At 39.1% G+C, this 23,561-nt stretch overlaps 1 protein-coding gene across 1 annotated transcript in view; it reads left to right on the top strand.

Annotated features, from left to right (window-relative positions):
- The window catches only part of LOC126354276 (diuretic hormone receptor-like), a 553,188-nt gene extending 532,912 nt beyond the window's left edge, over positions 1 to 20,276 (top strand). The window contains exon 12 of the mRNA XM_050003816.1: positions 12,173 to 20,276. Coding sequence (XP_049859773.1) covers positions 12,173 to 12,317 — 145 coding nt within the window. The 3' untranslated portion in view covers positions 12,318 to 20,276. The remainder of the gene's footprint in view (positions 1 to 12,172) is intronic.
- Positions 20,277 to 23,561: the final 3,285 nt, after the last annotated feature.

Below are 23,561 nucleotides of genomic sequence, written 5' to 3'. Positions count from 1 at the left end.
TCTAACTTTAACCTATTCATTTCCCTTTTTAAATTTTCTAATCTACCTGCCCGGTTAAGGGATCTGACATTCCACCCTCCGATCCGTAGAACGCCAGTTTTCTTATTCCTGATAACGACGTCCTCTTGAGTAGTCCCCGCCCGGAGATCCGAATGGGGGACTATTTGCTTCCGGAATATTTTACCCAAGAGGACGCCATCATCATTTATCCATACAGTAAAGCTGCATGCCCTCGGGAAAAATTACGGCCGTAATTTCCCCTTGCTTTCAGCCGTTCGCAGTACCAGCACAGCAAGGCCGTTTTGGTTAATGTCGCAAGGCCAGGTCAGTCAATCATCCAGACTGTTGCCCCTGCAACTACTGAAAAGGCTGCGCCCCTCTTCAGGAACCACACGTTTGTCTGGCCTCTCAACAGATACCCCTCCGTTGTGGTTGCACCTCCGGTTGTACGGCGATCTGTATCGCTGAGGCACGCAAGCCTCCCCACCAACGGCAAGGTCCATGGTTCATGGGGAAGGACCATGGCCATACATTTATGTAATGTATAAGAAATGCTTTAGAAAAACTTGTTTAGTATTGTTGTAGCAGATGCCATGACGTGTCAAAAACTGTACTTGTTGTACGTGATAATTGTAAACACAGATTGACATAATGACAATTTACACTAAATGAATCACATATATTTACACTAAATGAATCACATATATGAGCATTCAGGCTGTTGTGTCAGCAGCAGGGAATACATGTAAGATCATATAAAAAGTGTAACTAAGGTAAATAACGAAGTTACATATAATACATTTGAAAAACGTGACACGTAGTTCTAATATTTAAAAGGAGTGGTCTAATGCAATAAGAGGTAGTATGCTATCAAAATAGTATATTTTTTCAATGCATTTCCGAGAGATACTCTGTGAGGAATGTTCTTTCTCAGCATCCTGTCCTGAAGATATATCTTTTGTTGAAGTCGAATTCTGTTTTACCCATGCCCTATAGGGGACGAGTAATATCGTGTTTCCACCTGCTAGACGCATTTTGGCTACGAACCTCAGTTCCATATAGCTACACATGCTTAATTCAGCGAGAGATGGATGCGTATACAGAGTGTTACAAAAAGGTACGGCCAAACGTTCAGGAAACATACCTCACACACAAATAAAGAAACGATGTTCTGTGGACATGTGTCCGGAAACGCTTGATTTCCATGTTAGACCTCTTTTTAGTTTCGTCAGTATGTACTGTACTTCCTCGATTCACCGCCAGTTGGCCCAATTGAAGGAAGGTAATGTTGACTTCGGTGCTTGTGTTCACATGCGACTCAATGCTCTACAGTATTAGCATCAAGCACATCAGTACGTAGCATTAACAGGTTAGTGTTCATCACGAACGTGGTTTTGCATTCAGTGCAATGTTTACAAATGCGGAGTTGGCAGATGCCCATTTGATGTATGGGTTAGCACGGGGCAATAGCCGTGGCGTGGTACGCTTGTATCGAGACAGATTTCCAGAACGAAGATGTCAGGACAGGAAGACGTTCGAAGCAATTGATCGGCGTCTTAGGGAGCACGGAACATTCCAGCCTATGACTCGCGACTGGGGAAGACCTAGAACGACGAGGACACTTGCAATGGACGAGGCAATTCCTCGTTCAGTTGACGATAACCCTAATGTCAGCGTCAGAGAAGTTGCTGCTGTACAATGTAACATTGACCACGTCACTGTATGTAGAGCGATACGGGAGAACCAGTTGTTTCCGTACCATGTACAACGTGTGCAGGCACTATCAGCAGCTGATTCGCCTCTACGCGTACACTTCTGCGAATGGTTCATCCAACAATGTGTCAATCCTCATTTCAGTGCAAATGTTCTCTTTACGGATGAGGCTTCATTCCAACGTGATCAAATAGTAAATTTTCACAATCAACATGTGTGGGCTGTCGAGAATCCGCACGCAATTGTGCAATCACGTCATCAGCACAGATTTTCTGTGAACGTTTGGGCAGGCATTGTTGCTGATGTCTTGATTGGGCCCCGTGTTCTTCCACGTACGCTCAATGGAGCACGTTATCATGATTTCATACGGGATACTCTACTGCTAGAACATGTGCCTTTACAAGTACGACGCAACATGTGGTTCATGCACGATGGAGCTCCTGCATATTTCATTGGAAGTGTTCGTATGCTTCTCAACGACAGATTCGGTGACCGATGGATTGGTAGTGGCGGTCCAATTCCATGGCCTCCACGCTCTCCTGACCTCAACCCTCTTGACTTTCATTTATGGGGGCATTTGAGAGCTTTTGTCTACGCAATCCCGGTACCAAATGTAGAGACTCTTCGTGCTCATATTGTGGACGACTGTGATAAATACGCCATTCTCCAGGGCTGCATCAGCGGACCAGGGATTCCATGCGACAGAGGGTGGATGCATGTATCCTCGCTAACGGAGGACATTTTGAACATTTTCTGTAACAAAGTGTTTGAAGTCACACTGGTACGTTCTGTTGCTGTGTGTTTCCATTCCACGATTAATGTGATTTGAAGAGAAGTAATAAAATGAGCTGTAACACGGAAAGTAAGCGTTTCCGGACACATGTCCACATAACATATTTTCTTCCTTTGTGTGTGAAGAATGTTTCCTGAAAGTTTGGCCGTACCCTTTTGTAACACCCTGTAGAAGAATATTTCAGAAGAGAAAGAAAGACTAACAATAAAAAATATCCTGAAAAATTATTAGAGAAATTCAGATATAGTAATATGATATGTGATCTTAAAATGAAATGCTAATATCCAATGATAACTGGTACTTATTTTTATCATCATTCAATTGAAATATTTTATAGAGTTTCTCCTCTGTGAACTCGTTTATCGTTTTGCAGGTTGACAGACGGCTCCGACCCTTAAAAATATGGTGAAGGCGAGACCGTCCACATATACCCCGTTAATACTCTTACACTAAATCGTGTGTTCTATACTTATGACCCTAAGTAATACTTCTTGAAGCCTCTGAATGTCCATCTCTGCCTGTGCCACGAAATACTTATGTACTGTGCTTTATTGTTGCCTTTGCTTGCCATAAATTTATATAATTCACTTTCAGGTAAGAGATGTTTCCCTGGAAATTCCACCAATCCTGCAGTGCTAGTTAGCTAGCTAGTATATGTATAGTATTTTAAACTGTGATGTTAATAGTTAGTACCACGTAGCAGATAATTGTTCAGAACTCTTCAGTTCTTGCTGATGATGTGACGAAAATGTGCCCATGATAAAGGACGACCTATATGTTTTTATTGTACCCACCGCAGGTGCTATTCTCGCCTCTAACTGTCTTGTGGCAATGACTGAATAATGCATTTTGTACATATGGCGTTGGTCATAGTTATTATACTATTCAGAAGCGAAAATATTGTAAACAAAAAATTCCTTTGACTTAAACTCAGCCTGAAGTGTCCTGCAGTTCTAAACCATTTGTCATATATCCATGGTTTTGGTGTGGGCTCCACACTCACATCTTCTTTATCTTCTTCCTTCCTGTTATATGCATACTATAAATTCTTCCGTACGACTAAGTGTAGTGACGATAAAACTACGTTTGTTTGTGTGTCTCATTTCCTGGTTGTGGAACTCTGTATTGTATCGGTGTGTACTGTCCTACACTTAATGTACGCAATGTAACTAACATTCACTATTCTTGTAATGAGCATCTTCCGAATTTGTTTCTATCTTCAATTTCTTTTTAAATGCTTGTTTTCTTTTCTCATTTTTTTCCTTTCTCTAATGATAGTATATAATAATGCTGTAGAAGCTACTTACGGTGCTGATAACTAACAAAATGTACAATGCTCGTCTCTGAAAGACGTCACATATAGTACAGCATTATAGCCTGCGTCTAATACTGAGGCAACTACTAGTGAAACTGAACGTGGTAATGTTCTCTGCTGTTAATGAGTATCAAAAATATAAATATCTTGTCTTTCTTCCCTATTTGTCTTCTGCCTTACAGTTGCACAATCTAGGCTCCATCAGATCATTAGCCATACATATGAAACACTTTCATATCGTAGAGGTGAGGAAGTAAATGTATTTAAATGTGAGTGACGTTTGAATAACTATGGAGACGGTTTATAATTTCATTTAGTGATACATTAAACGAACTGTTTTCTTATTAAACAGTTTTGCAAGACATCCAGGAACAGTTTAAGGGGGACTGATAAATTGCGTTTAACAAAAGCGCTACTTTTTGGTTTAGAAAAATACTTGAAACCCCTCCTAAATCAGAACAGTTTCAAGGAACTTTCAACATACAATGTCTCTGGCTTTTGAACCTTAATTTTGATCTACTTCACCGAAGGAAACGGTGTGAACTACGTGGGAACCGCTCTACCACCTTTACCTTTCAGTTTTCCCGTAAGCTCGTTCTTACTTTTTTATTTGAGGTGTTTTGAACAGATTTCTTCCCCCTGTTTCTTTTAATACTTTTTCGTTTCGTGTTTTATCGGTCTACTTCTTCTAGAGACTGAAATTGTAAGGTGGTATCGGATGATTCATTAAGTAGAGCTGTATGTAAGGCTCTTGGCTCAAATTCCATTTTTGTAGACAGTATAATCTCTCGTCCGAAACATTACACTCTAACGTTGAGTTATAGTTTCAGTTTGATGGCTTAGGGAGTAAGGACCTTCAAGTCACCTTGTAGTATGAGGCGGGGGGGGGGGGGGGGGGGGGGGTACTTTGTGTACCAGTGTCAATTCCGTACCTTTCAAATTTAAACTGACAACGGTGCTCAGGGAGAAAGGTGTTTGGTAGACGTCTGTGTGACCTCGATTCCCTGAATTTTTTAACATCATGGTCTTTTCGCGAGATACACAAAGCAGGAGATAAAGTATTGGTTGATTCTTCTACGAACGTACGCTTTCAGTATTTTAACAGTAAACCACACTTTGATGTCCGACGCATCTCTCGCAGCGTCTGCCAAAGGAGTTGGATGAGCATATCTCCCTGACACTTTGGCTCTTACCGCAGCACCCTGTTGCGAAACGAGCTGCTGCTCTTTGGATCCTCCCACCTTTCAGATACTTCTGGTACGAGACATTGAGGGACAATCACCAAGCAACCGTCGAGAAAGGGTTTGTGAGCTGTATCCTACGTGGGTATAATACACATCCAGAGGATTCTCCCAGTATCCCATGCTTTTGCATCTGCTTTATTACGATAGTTTTATTTGGTCGTCGTTCTGTACACATACTCCCAGATATTTAGTGACTGTGACAGCTTCTAGTAATTGTTCTTGAAACGTGTAATCAGATAATAACGGGTATTTTCATTTGTGTGAGTGCAGTAGAGTACATTCGTTTACCCTGAGTATAAGTTGTCAGTCTCTCAGTAAGCCTCGATTCACTGCAGGTCGTTGTGCATGTTGCATGTTGCCTAAATTTTCTAGCTTTACGACTTCTCTTTACAGGGTCCCAACGGTAACGGTTTACAACGTTCAATGGTAGCGCAGCTGTAGACGAGCCGAACAAATTGATATGGGACACCTGAGATCTATGAAGCCGGGAAAATGCCTCAAACTATAGTACAAATACTAGATAAGCTAATGGGAATGCGGGACATGCTAGTTCATTCACTTTTTCTCACCGAAAACACCCATGAATATCAAAAACTCTTTGTTCTGGCCCTTACAAAATTTAAAATTAACTTTTGTGAATATTTTGTCCCAAAATATTGTCAATTGTCACGGTATAAAATTAGCAGTTACATCGTTTTCTTTGTCGGGCCTTCTTCACATGAACCTAGTATGCTTGTGACAAGTTAGGATCGAAGAATGCACCACTTCAGTGTTTGTGCAATATTTACGAAAGTTTTTTCTCTTTCATTATCTTCGCAGAAAAGCTTACGAAATAGTCAACTAAACCGGCAGCGTAAGAGTATGAGACGATATTGAAAATCTCGCATGGCGAACATGCGCTGTAGCTTAGGTGACTTCTGTAGGCCATTTTGAAGTTTATATCGCTTCTTGATGGATCAGAAGTGTCTTATATCAAATTGTTCGTTTCGACCTTCCCTACACCACAGTGTCACGTTGTAAAGAGTTATCGTCTACAACCTACACAGAATGGTCAGAAACGGTCTAAAAACCTTGTAAGGGTGCTGCAGGGTAGAATGTGCTGATATAATTGTTAAGAAATAATATCGATGCGCCGTTTCCAATTTGGTTAACACTGAATCCAGCCAGTCAGATAGATATTTGTTCAAATCAAACAGCCCGACAGAGACGTAATCGCCACACTTTTATTTCCTTTATATTTCAAACCGAACAGATGTAGATTTTTCTCGTCACTTCCAAAACGGGAAAGTTGTAATTGTTAAAATGAGAATGTGAATATTTAGTTACTCACTGTCCCATGGACTCTGTTATCACAGCACTCTATTGCTTGTGAGGGCTTGAACTTGCGCACGCCAGGGTCCTGATGGCTAACATCAGTGCTAACTAAATAGTAAACAGCGCAAAGAATCAGATTTTTTACTAACATTTATTTCTCAGGACAACATACCGTGCAACACCCGTGGAACTCATTCTCGTAAACATGACATTATTAAATATGTAACACAGAATTGACTTTGACTCTCTTGTACCAGCGCACAGTACAGCAGCCCTCGGAATCGTGTTCGTTCACTTGCTGGAACTGCCAGTAAACAAATGCAAACACAAAAAATGCACATCGTGAAATGAGTCATCAGTTCTTTTTTAATTTGTTGGCTTTCGGAACGTGTCCATACACCCATCCACACACACACAGCCACTTCTGCACCGTAAATGTTATATTAGAGTTTGATTTGACAATACAGAGCATACATTAGTTGAAGTCGTACCATGGGTACGAAGTTACGTAGGTCATAGTCCGATGTAAAACAAATTTTACATTCACAGCATACGGAAAAGTGTGAATAAGATGAAAACGTAGCACCGTGCTAAAGGTACACGTACAGTAAATGACGAAATATTATTGCAGTTACTGTTCTGCTAACTTACATTATCAATACACGAATAGCATTCTTACACTCTCTTCGTTCGTGTACGTTGCATTTTTCTTTTCCTTCCTGGCTGGTTCGATGCGGCCTGCCACGGTTTCCTCTCTTGTACAATACGTCCTCAATTTACTGTTGGATGCATCAGTCACCTAACGGTCAACAATCTTCCGTAGTACCACGAGTCAAATGTTTCTACTGTCGTTCCCTGTTTCTCCGAAGCCCGTGGTGCATTAACATATAATGCTATGCTCCAAACGAACATTTCATACTAGCTGACTTCTGTTGGCTGGTAATGCCCTCTTCGTCTGTGCTAGCCTGCTTTTCATATCCTTGCTTTGTCTGTCATGTCTCATTTCCCTTCCAAGGTAAGAGCATTTCCTAATTCCGTCTATTTCGTGGTCCCAGATTTTGATGTTATGGTTTATCGCTAATCTCGTTTCCATTACTCCTCATTAGTTCCGTCTTTCTTCAATTTACCCTGAGTTCATAATCTGTACTCACTAGACTGTTCATTCTATTCAACATCTCCTCTGCTCTTAATTCTTCTTCTCTTTCACTGAAGATAGTAACGTCATCAGTGTTATCGTTGTTATCATTTATATGCTTTGACCCTGAATTTTAATCTCACCCTTGAACGTTTTATTGTTTCCGTCAGTGCGTACCCGATGTATAGATTTAAATGTAAGGGTGAGGGACTACATATCATTTAGGCCGACCACGTCTACACTGCTTATCTACTCTGCAATTCACACCAAACTGCCTACCAGAGGGCTCATCGAACCACTTTCGTACTATTTCTCTAACGTTCCACTCTCCAATAGCACGCCGGAAAAGCAAACAATATTTCCGCCAGAGCTCTAGCCTCTCTGAATTTATTACGATGATCATTTCTTCACGCTACAACATAAGTTCGGAATATCATAGGGTTTACTACCGTGGAAGTATGGGGTACCAGTCAGATTGCCGTAGACGGGAATTAGAGGGTTCCGCCATCCCATCATTATTTCCACCCACAACATGACTCTTCCACCTTCAAACGAATGTACTTCCCGAACGATACTTTACTGGTATCTTCTAGCGCTTCTCCAAACCCTGTCACGTCTTGAGTGAGGTCGCATATCAATCCTTGTCTCGTCCACGAACATGACATTACTACATTCTGCAATGTTCCAATGCTGATGTGCAAGAGCCCAAGTCCTTCGAGTGCATCGGTTCCTTTGGTTCAATGCAAAAATTCTTTTTGGTCTTCTGGAATAAAAACAACCCCGATGCATCTTCCTACGCCCAGTGTGGTCTGATGTATGAATCTCAGTTACCCGAGAGAATTCCAATATTTCTGGCACATGATGTTGGTCGCCTGCGAGTCGACAGTTGTACGAAACGATTCTGCGTTGGTCTGGTCATACGAGGACGACCACTGCGAGGCCTATTGTTCACCTTTCTCGCCTCTCTGTACTTTCTCTACACCTTAGACGCATCACTTTGAGTGACATGTAAGTTGTCGGGAACATCTGGCTTCGTATGACTTGCTGAAAATACAGCCACCATCCTGACTCTATGAAAGTGTTGTATATTCTACGTGGCATGTTACTGCAGTGCTGGAAACAAGCTGAGTGAAGCTGTTATTGATTCTGGACTGCTCGCGGTGTGGCACTGCGGCACCGGTGTTTCCACATGACTGGTAAACGGCAACAAAGCCTGCCCGTAGTAAACACCATCCACTGTGTGGGCGCTAAGTGGGTAATGCATCCAGTGCCAAAGTCAGTGAGATCTCTAGTATCATAGATATCTTACGATAGTATTCCAAACTTTTGTTGACCATGTAGGTTGACATCAACAAAATGTTTTTGCTCTCAGAGAAAAAAAGTTGTTGACTATAATTTCGTGAAAAGATCCCGCCGCTACGAAAAAGTCTTTGTTTTAATGAGTGTCGCTTCCATTCGCTTGTTATGTTTTTGACCTCTTCATTCTACTTTTTCGATATCCTCAGTCACTCCTATCTGGTAAGGACCTGTATTGCACAGCAGTACTCCACCACATGACGAACAAGCATAGTGCAGGCAGTCTCTTCAGTAGACCTGTTGCATCTTCTAACTGCTATGCCAATAAAACGCTGTCTCTGTTTTGTCTTCCCACAACATTTTCTATGGGATAATTCCAATCTAAAGTATTATTAGCTGTAATCCATAGCTATTTAGTTGTATTGGCAGCCTTTAGACTTGTGTGATGTATTGTCTAACTGAAATTGAACGGTTTACTTGTAATTCTCATGTGCATGACTGCAGACTGTTCATCATTTAGAGTCAACTGTCACTTCCCGCACCATAAAGATATCTTACCTAAATAATTTTGTAGTTACTTTTCATCTTCTGATGACTTTGCCAGACGATAAGCGACAGCATCATCTCTAACTAATCTAAGAGGTCTCCTCACATTATCTCCTAAATCGTTTGTACAGAACAGGAACAGTGGAGGACCTATAACCCTTCCTGTAGGAATACTAGATATGATTTCTCTCTTACTTGATGGGTTTCCGTTGGTTACTACGAACTGTGACCTTTCTGATAGGAAATCACAAACCCAGTCACGTAACTGTGACGATACTCCGTAATCATGCAGTACACTTATAGTGTGGAGGAATGGTGCGAAAAGCTTCCTGGATATCTAGAAACGTGAGAGATCCTGTCGACAGCACTAATTACTTCGTGTGAATAATGAGCTAGTTGTCTTTCGCAAGAACGACACATACTGATCTGGTGTTGACTGTGCATTAATAATTCGTTTTCTTCGAGATAATTCGTAGTGATCGAACACAGTATACAGTGCATTACTTTTATTTTCTTTCTTAAGTACTGATTATACCTACGAAACTTCCCAGTAATCAGGTATTGATCTTTCGTCAGGCTTGCGATTGTAGGCTATATGATTGCTAAGTAAAGCGCTATTACAATATATCAGCATACTCTGAAAAGAACATAATTGATATACAGTGTGTACTGGAAGACTTGTCTTTATTAAGTGATTTAATTTGCTTTGCTGCACCTAGGATATCTACCCACAAGTTACTCATGTTGGCAACTGTTCGAGTTTTTGAATATTTACTTCCTCCCCTTTGGTGAATGAGCAGCGGAAGACCACATTTAGCAACCAGGCTTTAGTAGCACTGTCATTGTTATTGATTGTGTTTTGCTGCTGTTTTACTTCCAGGCGACAATAATCTCTTTGGATCGAGATAATTTCGTTTCGTAAGCTACTAATAGCGTCTCTCACTGAAGAACGTACTAAGTTTTCAACTTCAGTCAAACACTGCCTGTCTTGGCGACCTTAGGTTCGTTTCAGTTAGGCAACTGTGTTGAGGGGAATCCGTTCCGTCTCTTATTATCTGATTTCCAATAAATTTGTCAGTTGACGTCGATACTATTCTTTTAATGTAAGTGACGTCGTTCTTGGTCTTTCATTCTTCTTGTTCCGTCTTGTCTCTTGTACATACAGCTTATTATTCTTCTTTCCCTATATCTGTTTCAAAATTCCGAGTATCTTGTACCATTTTACATTATAGAACATTTCTCTACTGAAGAAATCCTATGAGCGCACCTTGAGTCTCCTTCAGTATTGCTTCCATTATCAAGCGCAACGTTAGAACTGTCTCTCTGGTGCCCTTAACTTTCTCAAAACCAAACTGATCGGCAACAGACAGTTCCTCAGTTATAAACCCATTCCTCTGTATGTTATTCTTGTCAGCAACATGGAGGACGAGTCGTTATGGTGATAGTGCCGTAGTTCTTGAGCTTACTGGCCCTTGTTATCTTTGGCATGGTGTGGAATATATTTTTGCGAACGGCAAATGGTGTGTCTCCACACTCGAAGATTCTACTCACGGACTAAAATAGACTCTGGGCAGCCATCTCCCATAATTATTTCAGGAATGTAGATGGAATGGTACACATCGCTTCCACCTTATTTAATGGCAGGTCTTCCGCAGCTCTATGAAACTTTGACTCTAATAATGGATCTCCCACGTGTCCCGTATCGACTCCCACTTCTTCCTCAGTTTCTTCACCAGGTAAGGCCTCGTTCGGGTAGAATTCTTAAATGTGTGTTTTTTCCGCCTATAAACTCTACATTTAACAACGGTATTCTCAATGTAGTCTTAACGTTGACACTCTTTACTTTCAATTTCACAGGACTATGTTTTTATTTTTTTATTTCATGTATCAGTCTTTCCTACGATCATTTCTTTTTCGATGTCTTCACTTTTTTCGTGCATTTCACCTTAGCTTCGGTGCACTTCCAGTTCTTTTTTCATTCCTGTGTGACTTGTATTGCTGTGTTCATAAACATCTCTGAACAAATTTTTTACTTAATTCTTTCGTTTACGTATTTCTTTTTTTACTCAAGATTTCTTTCCAGTTACCATCCTTATACCTATGTCTGTCTTCTCTGCTCTTTTTAGACGTGTCTATTCCTCTCGAACTGAAGTAGTCATTATAGGAGTATCTATAGTCTTGTCGATGACTGTCTTGTAGATGAACAACTTTTGCATGATACGCTGTTCTTCTTGTCAATGAATACTGGCCAAAGCAATGAATTAAAACTTGTACCAAGGCCAGGTTTTGAATGAGGTCTCTCTCTTCCTAGACAGACGCACTAACTACTGCGCCACCCCCATTCTGTGGCTAACACAGCTGCGCGCATTACCCTAGTACGTCTCCCTCTCTAATAGAAACTCCAGTTCGTGCCTCAGCTTATCTTTATGGCCCCTTGTCAGCGAAAACCTATAATTTCCTGTATCCATGCTTTTCTTACTTTTTTCCTGTTTTTATGTGCACAGAAAGGTATTTGGGGTGGTCACAATAAATGAGACATCTTGTGTATCTCATTTTTGTCATTATTAGTGCATACGCCAAATCTGTGAGCATTACTTCTAGCTTCTTCCTTCATAGCTGTTATTTAAAATAAATGTCTGTTCGTGTTATGAATGTACAGTGTGATCTAAGTGTTCTTCAGGTCTCTCTCTCTCTCTGTCTCTCTCTTTCCTGCCTCCTTCCACTTGCCTACGTGCTCGTTGCGCTGTACGACCTGCTGTGCTGTCCCGTGTGCCCTCCCGTAACTGTGCCGCCGCCCCCGCACCGCCTGGAGGCAGGATGGCGTCCAGGGTGTCGGTGATCGCCGGCTGCGACCTGCCGGACGGCGCGGCGGCCTCCCGCCCCAGCCACGTCAACGGCGGCGGCGGCGGCGCCGTCACCCCGGCCATCGCCTGGCTGTCCACACGCACCGGCTGGAATTGAGCGTCTCCGCGACTCTGGAACACTGCCTTCAGCGGCTGGTGCGCTATCACCGTGCTTCATCACTACGTGGCGAGGAAGTGTTCCTGCGGCGCCCTGCAGACGTGGTTCGTGCTGTCTCTCTCTCGGACAATACAGGCGAATAGTAATTCGCTGGTGTTGTCCTATTTGGGAACCAACTAGTACGTATAGCTGTCGTCAGTATTTTGGTTGGCAGGACCTACAAATATGAAAATCAAGTGCAGTAGTGGAATTAACACCAAACCACAGTGTACATCATACTAACTGCCCTAAAATTACGCAGTGAGTGGCCGAAAACGAAAAGGGTTCCACCTTTTTAGAATATCGTGTGTTCTACTTCCCATGCGTACTTTCAGCAATGTATAGCTCTGCCGTGGAACGGACCTCGACATTTCGTTACAATACACGCGATTATAACGGGAAAAACTCAGTTCTATATCATTATTCCTCGTATACACACTCCCACCCCGCCACAGTGTCATGATGTATCAGTTCGAGGTCTGTCTACTGCTGACATAAATTCCAGGTCTTCCAGGTACTATGGAGTTCACAAGGTTTGTAGCGTAACAGAATACTCGAGGACACAATGCTGTCCAGCTTGTGCTCTATAGTTTTACAGTAGAACAACAGGATACTTGAGACCAGGTGTTGTGTAGTAATTTCCTGGTGCTGTCCCATTTGGGAGCTACGTACGAGCTCTGTACGGCATTATAATGCGTGCAGGAAAAACTGACCATGATCGTGTGCATAAACGTAGCAACATCACATCCCTCCTATACGATCCAAAATTAAAATTAGTCTGTAAATTGGTGTTTCTTAATGTTGATGATACTAAATGTCGTATTTTGTACAGTGCATCAGTATTTAATACCAAAAACTGTTAATGTAATTGACTTCAAAAACGAACTGAAAGAAATCATTTTTTACTCATTCAGTTGATTGTGTACCGAGTAATAAATGAGTTACCTACTTTGCAGCTGCAATAGAAATGATTCTCATGTGTATGCCTCGGTACCTTGAGTGAAGTATGAGCCTAAGGAAACCTACTACACTACTTCATCACGTCTCTGATGTAATAAATGCCCCCCAATGTAACTAATTAGTTACCAATAGTTCAACAAATTGTCTTCGTCTACATCAATGTTTACGACAGTACGCTTCTGCGGATACCCAAAGAATACAGTTTTAATCAAGGATATATTAAAAGTACATTTCTGCAACTCATAGGATATTTCAGTAATTAATACCCGTTTAACACATGAAAAGATGCTTGCTACACAGGAGCTGATATCCGAAGAAAAGTTGTCAGAGCTATCAGTGATACTAAACTGTACTGGTGCAATCATACCAACAAATAACGATACAAATTATAAGTTTTAACTGCTGAGAACAAGAATACCATAACAAACGGAGTACAAACTCAGATAGATTAAGGATGAGATACGAAACGCGCCACTAACCTATTAATTAACAAATTTGCCTATTGTGTGAAGACGGAGAACCTAAAGAGAATCTAATGATGAAAATTCGAAGCTCCCTTCCCGGGAAAAAGGTGTAGTACAAAAGAAATTGCAGTTGCTTATAGCATTACACTAACTCACAGCGTGAAGAACAAAATATAAATGACAGAACCACATATACTTGAACTGAACATGCCTCGTGTAGTGCCAAGACAGTCAGTATGTTGTTGTGGTCTTGTCCAGAGACTGGTTTGATGCAGCTCTCCATGCTACTGTATCCTGTGCAAGCTTCTTCCTCTCCCAATGCCTACTGGAACCTACATCCTTTTGAATCTGCTTAGTGTATACATCTCTTGGTCTCCCTCTACGATTTTTACCCTCCACACTGCCCTCCAATACTAAATTAGTGATCCCTTGATGCCATAGAATATGTCCTACCAGACAGTCAGTATATTATTCACTAGTTCCACCTACAGTATCTAAGCGATAAGGAAAAGAACAATATTTCTACATAATTGTTGAAGTCGTTGACTGCTATAGGCAGCTTTGTTTCCACAAAATACGGTTGCCGCCTTTTCATATCCCATTTCGTCAAACACGTTTTCCTCATCTTCAATTCATCTTACAATGAATTTAGTGTTGATTGCGCCATAAAATATGGAATCCTGTAAAGAACTTATCTTGAGTAACTTTCTTCAGTCATTATCATCACCATCATGGTCAGCTATTTGACATCCGCTGTGACATCCTCTACACTTTTCATGCTGTAAGGTTTTTAGATTTACGCACGTTAAGTTGCTCCTCCATGATTCCTGACGTCCATTCATCTTCAGTGAGGTCATCTTCGTGGCCTTTCCTCACTTCTTGAAATCTGATAAAGAGATTCTTTGTTTCTTCGTCCCCTCCATTTAATTCTGATTATGCTACAACTGTTTTTCATATAAATCTTCAGGTTGATCCATTAGTACTTTCTTACCTGCTAGTAATTCCTAGCGCACGTATCTCCGTTGCTCGGTGAGTATTTCTCGATTTGTTGTGTGGTTTTTACAGTAAATATCAAGTCTGAATATCACAGTGAAATCTTGATACTATACTGTAGTAAACCTTCCTGTTAGCCACACTTCGATGGATTATTTTGAAAATTCTATTTAATTTAACAACTACGCTCCGTGCCATTTTTATCCTTCTGTGTATTTCTTTTATTGCCCATCAAGCCATTGTCTTCAAGCCCCGTATTAAAAAAAAAAGTGGAAATATATATAAAGTTTCTGTGGCTTCATTGTCATTCTGTATAGTTTTGCTTTGTGTTCATACCGAATTATTTTAGTCTTACTGTAATTTTGAAACCTACCTTAAAACTTGCTATAGTAATTTTTTTAATTTGTTGTTGATTACACACTTCCGTGTCATGAGTTGACCGAAGATGGTTCAGATACGTTTCACTAACAAGTTTTATTCCTTTAATCTACCATTTTAAGCTTATGAAGAATTACTCTTATAGTCCCTTCCTCTTTCCCCTCTGACAACCACGCTACACTATTCTCTAGTACACTAAAAGGTGTTGAAGCAGCGTCTGGCTTTTGAAGGGTTGAGATTTCTTTGTCACCCAGTAGAAACCATTCTGTCTCTAGGACTTCAAATCATTTGTATTGCTTATTTCTTTCTGCAGATTAATTAAGCAATAAATAAACGTAAATTGTACTACGACCATCAGAACCAAACTTATTGCTTTGATTCACATCTTTTGCTTTTTCCATACTGTTGGTATAATGTTACTGAGTTTCTCTTATACCATGGGAAAGGGGTTAGTATGTTTGATTGATTTTTTTCCTCGTATATCCCCGATTTTTTGACGAAGACCAAGAGTAGCATTTTCGACTTTCGTGGAATCAGCTCCCCACTGAGTATTAATATTACTTCCATTTGTTATCTATTTACTAGCGAGAAAATCAGTTGCTTTACAGTTATATTTTTTATTTTACTTCGATGTTTATCTCATTACTGTACAATCAGTTCCAACACAGCATTGCCTTATCTTCAGGTATTTATTACGCTTGTTTCATGAATGGAGTGCCATAAATACTGTGACCGTGATTCCTTCAAGGGACACGATTTAATAATTCTTGTCAAACACTCTCTGCTCTCTAGAAGGTACATAAAGATCAGACAATGATATCTTGAAGTCGATTTACATAAATCAGACAAGCATCAAAATAAAAGGAAAACACAGTTGCAAGGAAACTGGCTTTCATTGTAATAATGTGCATCATTGTTCCCGGTTTCTGGAGTCGCCTTCTTTCATGATATTCGCTAGAATACTTTCTATCTTAGTTTTCAGTTGCTTATTGCTCCCACTTTCGTAAGTTCTACTGAAACACCGTCATCTCCAGACCTTGTCCTTCATTAATAACCCAAATGACTTGATACACTTCATATGTCATTAATTCTGAAACATTGTTACTGTCATTATCAAGTGCCCCAGTTTATGATTCATCTCTTGAAATACACAAACATGTAAAGAACTGTCGAGATTTTTGGATGAATTTCTCTCTGTTCTGACTGCTATCTTTGCACATAAAATGTGATTTCCACACAACATTTTATTATTTTCGTTTCGTCATATTTCATTGTTTTCATTTTTTTTCTTACAAAATTTTCGTCGTTGCTCTCGAAGATAGTTCTCGGAGTATTCCCTGATTCAGTATGTACTTCCACTGTTTACTTGGAAATTGTGTATTCTCTTTAATACAAGAAATTCACTTTCTACCTTTGCCCTTCTCTTCGTCCTGTTGCGTCTTTTGCTGTTTGCATAAATAAATTTGTTAAAGAATTTCCCTCTTTGTCTGTGTTCTTATAACCCTCATTTTGCCAAACACTAAATTTATACACTGATATTCTTAGATAATATCTGATCACTTGCCATTTTGTTTCTTTCTATCACCACACTTCCTTTTCTGTGTATCTAACCAGCCTACGACGTCTTGATATTCTAAATCAGCTTCCTACAGTCTATTTTTATTTGAAATAAATATTCAGTTTCAGTTTCTTATCTATTATAGATTTTGGTGAAGTGAGAGGATATTATTCTAATAAAAATGGTCAATAAATATTCAAATAGCCAGAAATCCTTTTTTTAACAAAGAAGCTTCATTTTAAGGTGTATGAAGTGAAATAAACCTTTTAAGTTCTTGTGGTGTCTTTTAACAATTGTAGATTCCGTTTTGCATTCCATTTGTTCAGCTCCAGTTCCATATACAGTATATTTAGTTATTTCTAGGAAATCTGTTAGGGACATTACATTGTTCTTCGTGAAAAATTCTACTAAATTCTGCTTTCTATAGTATCAGGTACCATGTATAAACTACCTCAGTGAAGAATAATTCTTAGTGTTTATTCTACTCTGAAAATGATTTCTGTTGTGATTCAGTAGTGACCTTTTCTGGCCTCAGCTTCTGTAACTCTTCCTAGAAGTATTCCACCCCCTCAATAGACTGAGGACGTCTTGAAGCGTAGACCAGAATGATTTTGATGTAATATACTTTAAAAATAATAAATTCGTATCTTGTTCTGAAGTTAGATATTTTTTCATAATCTGTAATATAATTTTTAATTCGAGGGTTTACAATAAAGTTTCATCAAAAGTCACTCCATTTTCTGTTCTAGTGAAATACAACGAATATCATGAATTTATTTGTATTTGACTCATTTTCTGCATTGCCCTGATAGTTCTACTATATTATATTTGACCTTGTTTTATTCTACTTATAGCGATGCTATCATCAGATATAAAATTTAAAATTTTTCCTACCACTGCCAAAACACCACAGGAACCTTTTTCTAAATTTCGTTTCAGCGTCACTATGTTCTGTAGACGCCTGTGCAATAATTTCCATGAGTACCACATTCACCAAGTTTCTCCAGTTTATGTCATCGTTCACTAACGTCCCCAACTGCTTTTCTTTCCCATATGTATGGTTGTCGTCGTTAGTGGGATATTAAACTATGAACATGATTCCTGTTCGTCTACTTTCTCGAAATTTGGAATATCTGCAACGATTGCAAGCAATATTTCAAGAACATATTCCTTATCAGGACCTACTACCTATAGTAAAACATAGCTGGAGAATGTATATGAAGTTCTACTGAAATCTTCGAAGATCTTTAAAAGTGCCACTCTCTTTGTCGTATATAACATGCCTTAATTTTTAAGTTAGCATCCAATGGTAAAGATAGATTGTTGGCAGGTCTGTAACACATCGACTCTTAGCGATGTCTTTGTTGTCTAGTTCTTCTTCAGTTTCATTTATTTAGATTTTTTTTAATTTTCTTACACGTCAGTTTTCTCCTGGACTTTTCCATGAATAGCTTGTTGGAATATTGTCTTTTAGCGTATCTTCTCTATCATTTCAAAGTAAAAATTTTGCCAAGAACCACATTTTAACACACACATCTCATTTATTTACAAGAATTCGGTACGGTACTTCTGTGTAGCAGATCCATCGCTTGTAAACATTTCTTGCCAGATTTCCTTGCTTTCGTGTGTGTGGTTTATAAATTCCTTGATTATAACGAAATGTATTCATAAAACACTTCTTCTATATCTCTGTGGTAAATTACATCACAACACTACACCTTCTGTTTCCCTCTTCTTTCCTTGTGATTTTAATAATCCAAGATTTGCTCGCTTCCATTTATTTATTCCATACTGTGCATCCAGCAGACTAATTTCAGTTCCAAACGTTCTACATGTAATGATCTCTGTACTGCATTACGATAAAAGTAGTTGCTTTTACAATATGTAATATGTTATTGTTAACAGACTTCTTCAAGTCGAGCATGTATAGAGTGTGGAAATTGCCACTTGTGTGTTGGACTGTATGTGCGAGTGTGTCATTGTGAAAGTCACACTGATGTGTGAAGAATGCGTATGAAATGGCCTACTTTGCAAGATGCTAGTTAGTTAAATACATCTTGCAGCAAGATGTCATAAAGAAAGTAAATGGTCATGCGATATAGTTGCACACATCACATGAGTTCCGTAAGCAGGCCATGATAACGTCATGCCTGTGGTACATGAGATACATAATAATTCTCAAATCATGGTGGATCATGGCTTATCAGTAAAATCAATTAGACATGTAAAAAATGTCTGGTTCTCAGATTTTCTTTTAATGATCCCGAGAAGGGTACTGAGACGACCGCCTTTTTGACGGCATTATCCAGATACGTCTTTTCCTGGGCTGTACATTCGTGTAGCTTCTGATATTGATGTCTACTTTCCACAGCAAATCATCATGCCATTATTTGCGACCGTTACATAACCAAAAGAACAAGATACACAGTAAAGTGTGCTGCTGAGTAGTGCACGTTTAGCGCTTTTCAAAAGAAGTCAGTATTTTTGGCTTTGTCACCAGCTGACCTGTAGGACAGGCTGCTCCCATAAAATGATCTTTATGAGGAATGAAGTATTCTTAGATCCAATATATATGCGATTCAAGAGAAATGATAAAATAGCGTCGTACTAAAGAAATGTTGAAATGTACCGTAATGTCTTTAGTTTCTTACTGTATCTCTTCCCTACTGTTAATACGCTGAGCCCAGACGGCCGCGTAGTTGTGGCTATAAATACGAGTGAGGAAAAATCTAATTTTATTCTTCATTGTAACATTAAATAAATCTCTCAAAATATGACAGATGTTAAAATGACCAATGAAATACTTTGTACGAAAGGATTTAGGATTGCGAGGCATAGAAATAATTCCACTGTGATGATAAAAAATAAAAATGACAATCTTCCCTAGGTTCAATGGATATTACTCAATGATTGTGTAGAATTACGTATCAGTAACGAACACGCAATGGTTTCGTTATCGTTACGTAACATAGCTTACAAATTTGTCAAGAACTAAATGTGTAATCTTAATTACATTTAAATTTGTTTTTATTTTGAGGAGGTCAACTGACAGAATTAGACATAAAATACTTACACTTCATACTTGTTGATACTATCGTGGAAATCAATGAGAAATCACTACATCATTTACTGAGGTCTTCGTACTTTCGTCTCGTTCAAATCTTTTCTCAGCGTGAAGAGAAACTGTTAAGGACGTTGTAAAATATGCTTTGGTCTGCCTGTTTTTGAAGAGTGCCGATAACGTAAAGTACAAATGGAGAAATATAAATTGGTCCAATTAAATGTTCCTTCTGTAAAATATCCTGTAGATGAAAATATGTTTAAAAGATATTTATATCAGAGGAAAGATAATGACAAACAAAGAAATCATTAAGTGTCAAGTTTTCTAATTTTAATTTTACATCCCGTTATTTGCATGTGGTTACATGGTGCACTGGATTGTACGTGTGTTCAAATCATACTTGTACCGAATTACTAGAGTAAGAACAATTTATTATTTGGATTGATGTATTTTTGTAAAAAAGACCTTCAGTGTTTCTGTAAAACAATAAAAGCAATTGATATCAACTTTTTTCAGCATTGTGCTGTACCTGTTCTTTCATCACCTCACGACAAAACAAAAACTCCAATTCCACACCTTGAAGCTCCGTAATTTATTGTTAGCAGCCTTTGAAACTTAGAACACAAGCAATTATTCACCACATATGTGTATTGCGAGTTCGTTTTGATCTGGCATCAGCTGCCAGGGAAATATCCACCAAATGGGGCTCAACAGGTCGTTGTTTTCAAATCAAAACCTCCAATCACCGTTCTTACAGGAAATTAAGCTTTCTAATGTCTTACAACGACCAATTAACTAACTATTCATTCCACATTCATTCTGAATGTAGAATTTTCAGAGAAGATAACAGCAACTAAACACTTTTTACGCTATTCATTGACATAAATAGCGCCTTTACAGGTTTAGAACCGACAGGTTCATTATCAGACGGCTTGTTCACGTTAAGATACATTTCTCAATACTTGAACGCGCCTTCTGATGATGAATATGTCCGTTCGAAACCGGTAACGGCGCTATTTATGTAAATAAACAGCGTTATGCAAAGAGGCTGGTTTCTGTTATGTACTCTGCAAGAATCAACCTGTATTTTATACACAGTCATGGGATCAAAATGTCGGTTTTCGACTGAATAGCACAAAATAGTTATAGCGATTTTTCATTTATCGAGCTTCGCTGTAGTGCACGATATGCAAGGAAAGACCATTCTCACTGAGAACTATAGGAAAACTATACTTCGTTATGATCGTTTTCGAGATGCTGTTTGTAGACATTGTCAAGAATAAGAACAGTAAAGGTGGTAGCGATCAACAGTCAAATTCTCTGTAAGACTTGGTTAAAAAACTGATACTCCCAACCTCAATTCAGTTTGTATCTAATATAGATGTTTTGCTAATAAGATTGGATTTCTGCAGTCTTCCATAACAAACACAGAACGGATAGTTTATTTGACAATATTTTTGCGTACCCAACGCTCAGTAGTTTTCAGAGAGCTACTTTAGCACCGGCCTTAAGGAATTTCAAGACCTCGGTCTCGCTGAACGTGGATAACAGTTCATGTTGCCGTTGCAGCAACCGGTAACGGAGGAGTTGAAAATATTGTGCTTCGTTAAGATGGTTCTCTACATTTCTGGTCATTGAAATTGAAACACTATGAAGATTGCATGCAAAAAGTATAATAATCTTGAAGTGTGCCACGTGCCTGGATTTCAGCACAACAGCACAAAATGAGAAGGAGCAAATCCATTAACGTTCGATATTTAAGGAAAGATTTCATTCCGAAAACACATTCAAATATTCGTCGTTTGTGAGACGACCGTGTCACGTCTCGTGTCAGAAGAAAAACCAGCTACCAACATGTGTCGGAAATCGATTTGTCCATCATACAAGATAAAAGAATGTTTTCGTGAAGTGCATTTTTGCGCTTTTTCTTCAAAAGTGCAACGATAAATTTATTCCCAGTCTCATTAACACATCAGTACATAGTTTTGATAGGCCACTTTTGTCACAAAAATTTGCTTTTTCAAACAAATTTTGTTCGTAGTTGATGAAAACATTAAGCATAGTAAACGTAAAATGTTGTCTTTGTGCAAATTTTCTTAAATCTGTGATTAGAGTTAAGGTTATTGTATTCTTATTTGCTTTGTAACAAGTTAGAAAGCTGGTTATTTGATTTCTTAATTTCAATTCTCTTAGTTTTCTCATGACTTTGATTCTGGAGAATTTGGTATACTTGTGGGATACATGTATTGCATTTTTAAGTGAAAAATGGCAATTCTGTACGTAGGTGTATGTTCTGTTACACAAATAATGAATGCGTAGTGACAATTCTTCAGAATGGCACACTAGTAGTTAAGCTATTATTTTTATACATACGTTTGACTTCAATGCAGAAGTGCTGTTTGAGGCAAGAAGGTCTGGCCATACATTACTTGTAGTGAGGAAAGTTTCACCTTTGCTCATCGAACCAAAACAGTGGTGCTGTACCGAACGGACTGTAGTACGTGATTTACAGTGGTGAAGATATTTAACGCATGCAGCTCGTACAAGACGAGGTAAACCAGCCGGGCCCGTGGCGCTTAGAGGACTGGCACCGGTGCATCTTCACAGGTGTATAGATGAAACTGTCGCCATGAGCGGCCTACCTATAGGCCGAAATTCCACCAAATCACACTTACGAACATTTAATGACACAGCGTAGCATGCTTAACTATGTCCAATCCTTACCTAAAAATCAAAATGTGCAAATTCTTTATCTCTTACATTAACAAGAATATATACATTTTAATGCAATATTTTATGAGAAGCGATTATTTTTAAATAAATAATATTTGATATAATTTTGCTCCACCTCTGAGAACGATTTATTATCAAACTCTTTTTATCGTCGTTTGCCGATTGGTCGAAAGACGTATTGAATCGTGATGTATTGCGGTTCAGCACAACATAGTGACATGATAGGGAAGAGACAATAGCGGCAATCAATAAGAAAAATGGTAAGAAAAATAGTGGGGCTAACGGAGATTAAGCAGGTCTTGGGTATCGAGACTGGAGGCCGTTCCGTTTTAGAGTCGAAAGGGTGAGGAGACCGTGACCCAGATGCGATTTCATAGAATGTGTGCGATATATCTTCTGAGAAACAAGTGGTCATGTACTGCAAAATAATTGGAATACCAGACCACATGTGAAAAGGCACTGCAGATGTAACAGTCTGATCAGTTATCCCTGAGTTGCAAGGGGCACTTCAAGAATGGTATTTACGAACTTGGCTGCATTCTGTAACTGTTGAGATAAGTAGTGCCGGTACAGCAGAGCTATATTTTGAAGAATACGCTGATAAATTTCAAAGGTAACTCGTTTGTCACCTAATTCATTTGATGCAGTTGACATTAGCTACAGTCATTTCTTTATACAGGAGCTAACAAGTCTCCTAACAGCCAACTGTTCCGCAGCTGCAATTTGTTTGTAGACTAGAAGAATGAGTGATGGGTCAAAATCAGTTAAGGTAAATAAGATCATGCATTTGCATTCTCCACCAAGATACTGTTATCTAAACAGAGTGGTAGCTAGAAACAGTTGAAATTACATCTAAATCTAGGGATCAGGGAAGAGGCCTGCTTCTTTTTACGTATGTACTAGCCAGATATTCATCTGTAACATAAAATTCCTGAATCTTATTCCAGTGTTAAATATTGCAAAACACGCGACAAATTTTATTGATAGTAATCCCAGGAATTTTTGATAGTTATCAGTGAAAGTAGAGCTAGCTTTAGTAAAAAAGTATTATTCATTAA

The sequence above is a fragment of the Schistocerca gregaria genome, chromosome 3, assembly GCF_023897955.1.
Source record: "Schistocerca gregaria isolate iqSchGreg1 chromosome 3, iqSchGreg1.2, whole genome shotgun sequence".
In the NCBI taxonomy this organism is placed as follows: domain Eukaryota; kingdom Metazoa; phylum Arthropoda; class Insecta; order Orthoptera; family Acrididae; genus Schistocerca; species Schistocerca gregaria.
This window is presented reverse-complemented; position numbering and strand designations above follow the sequence as displayed.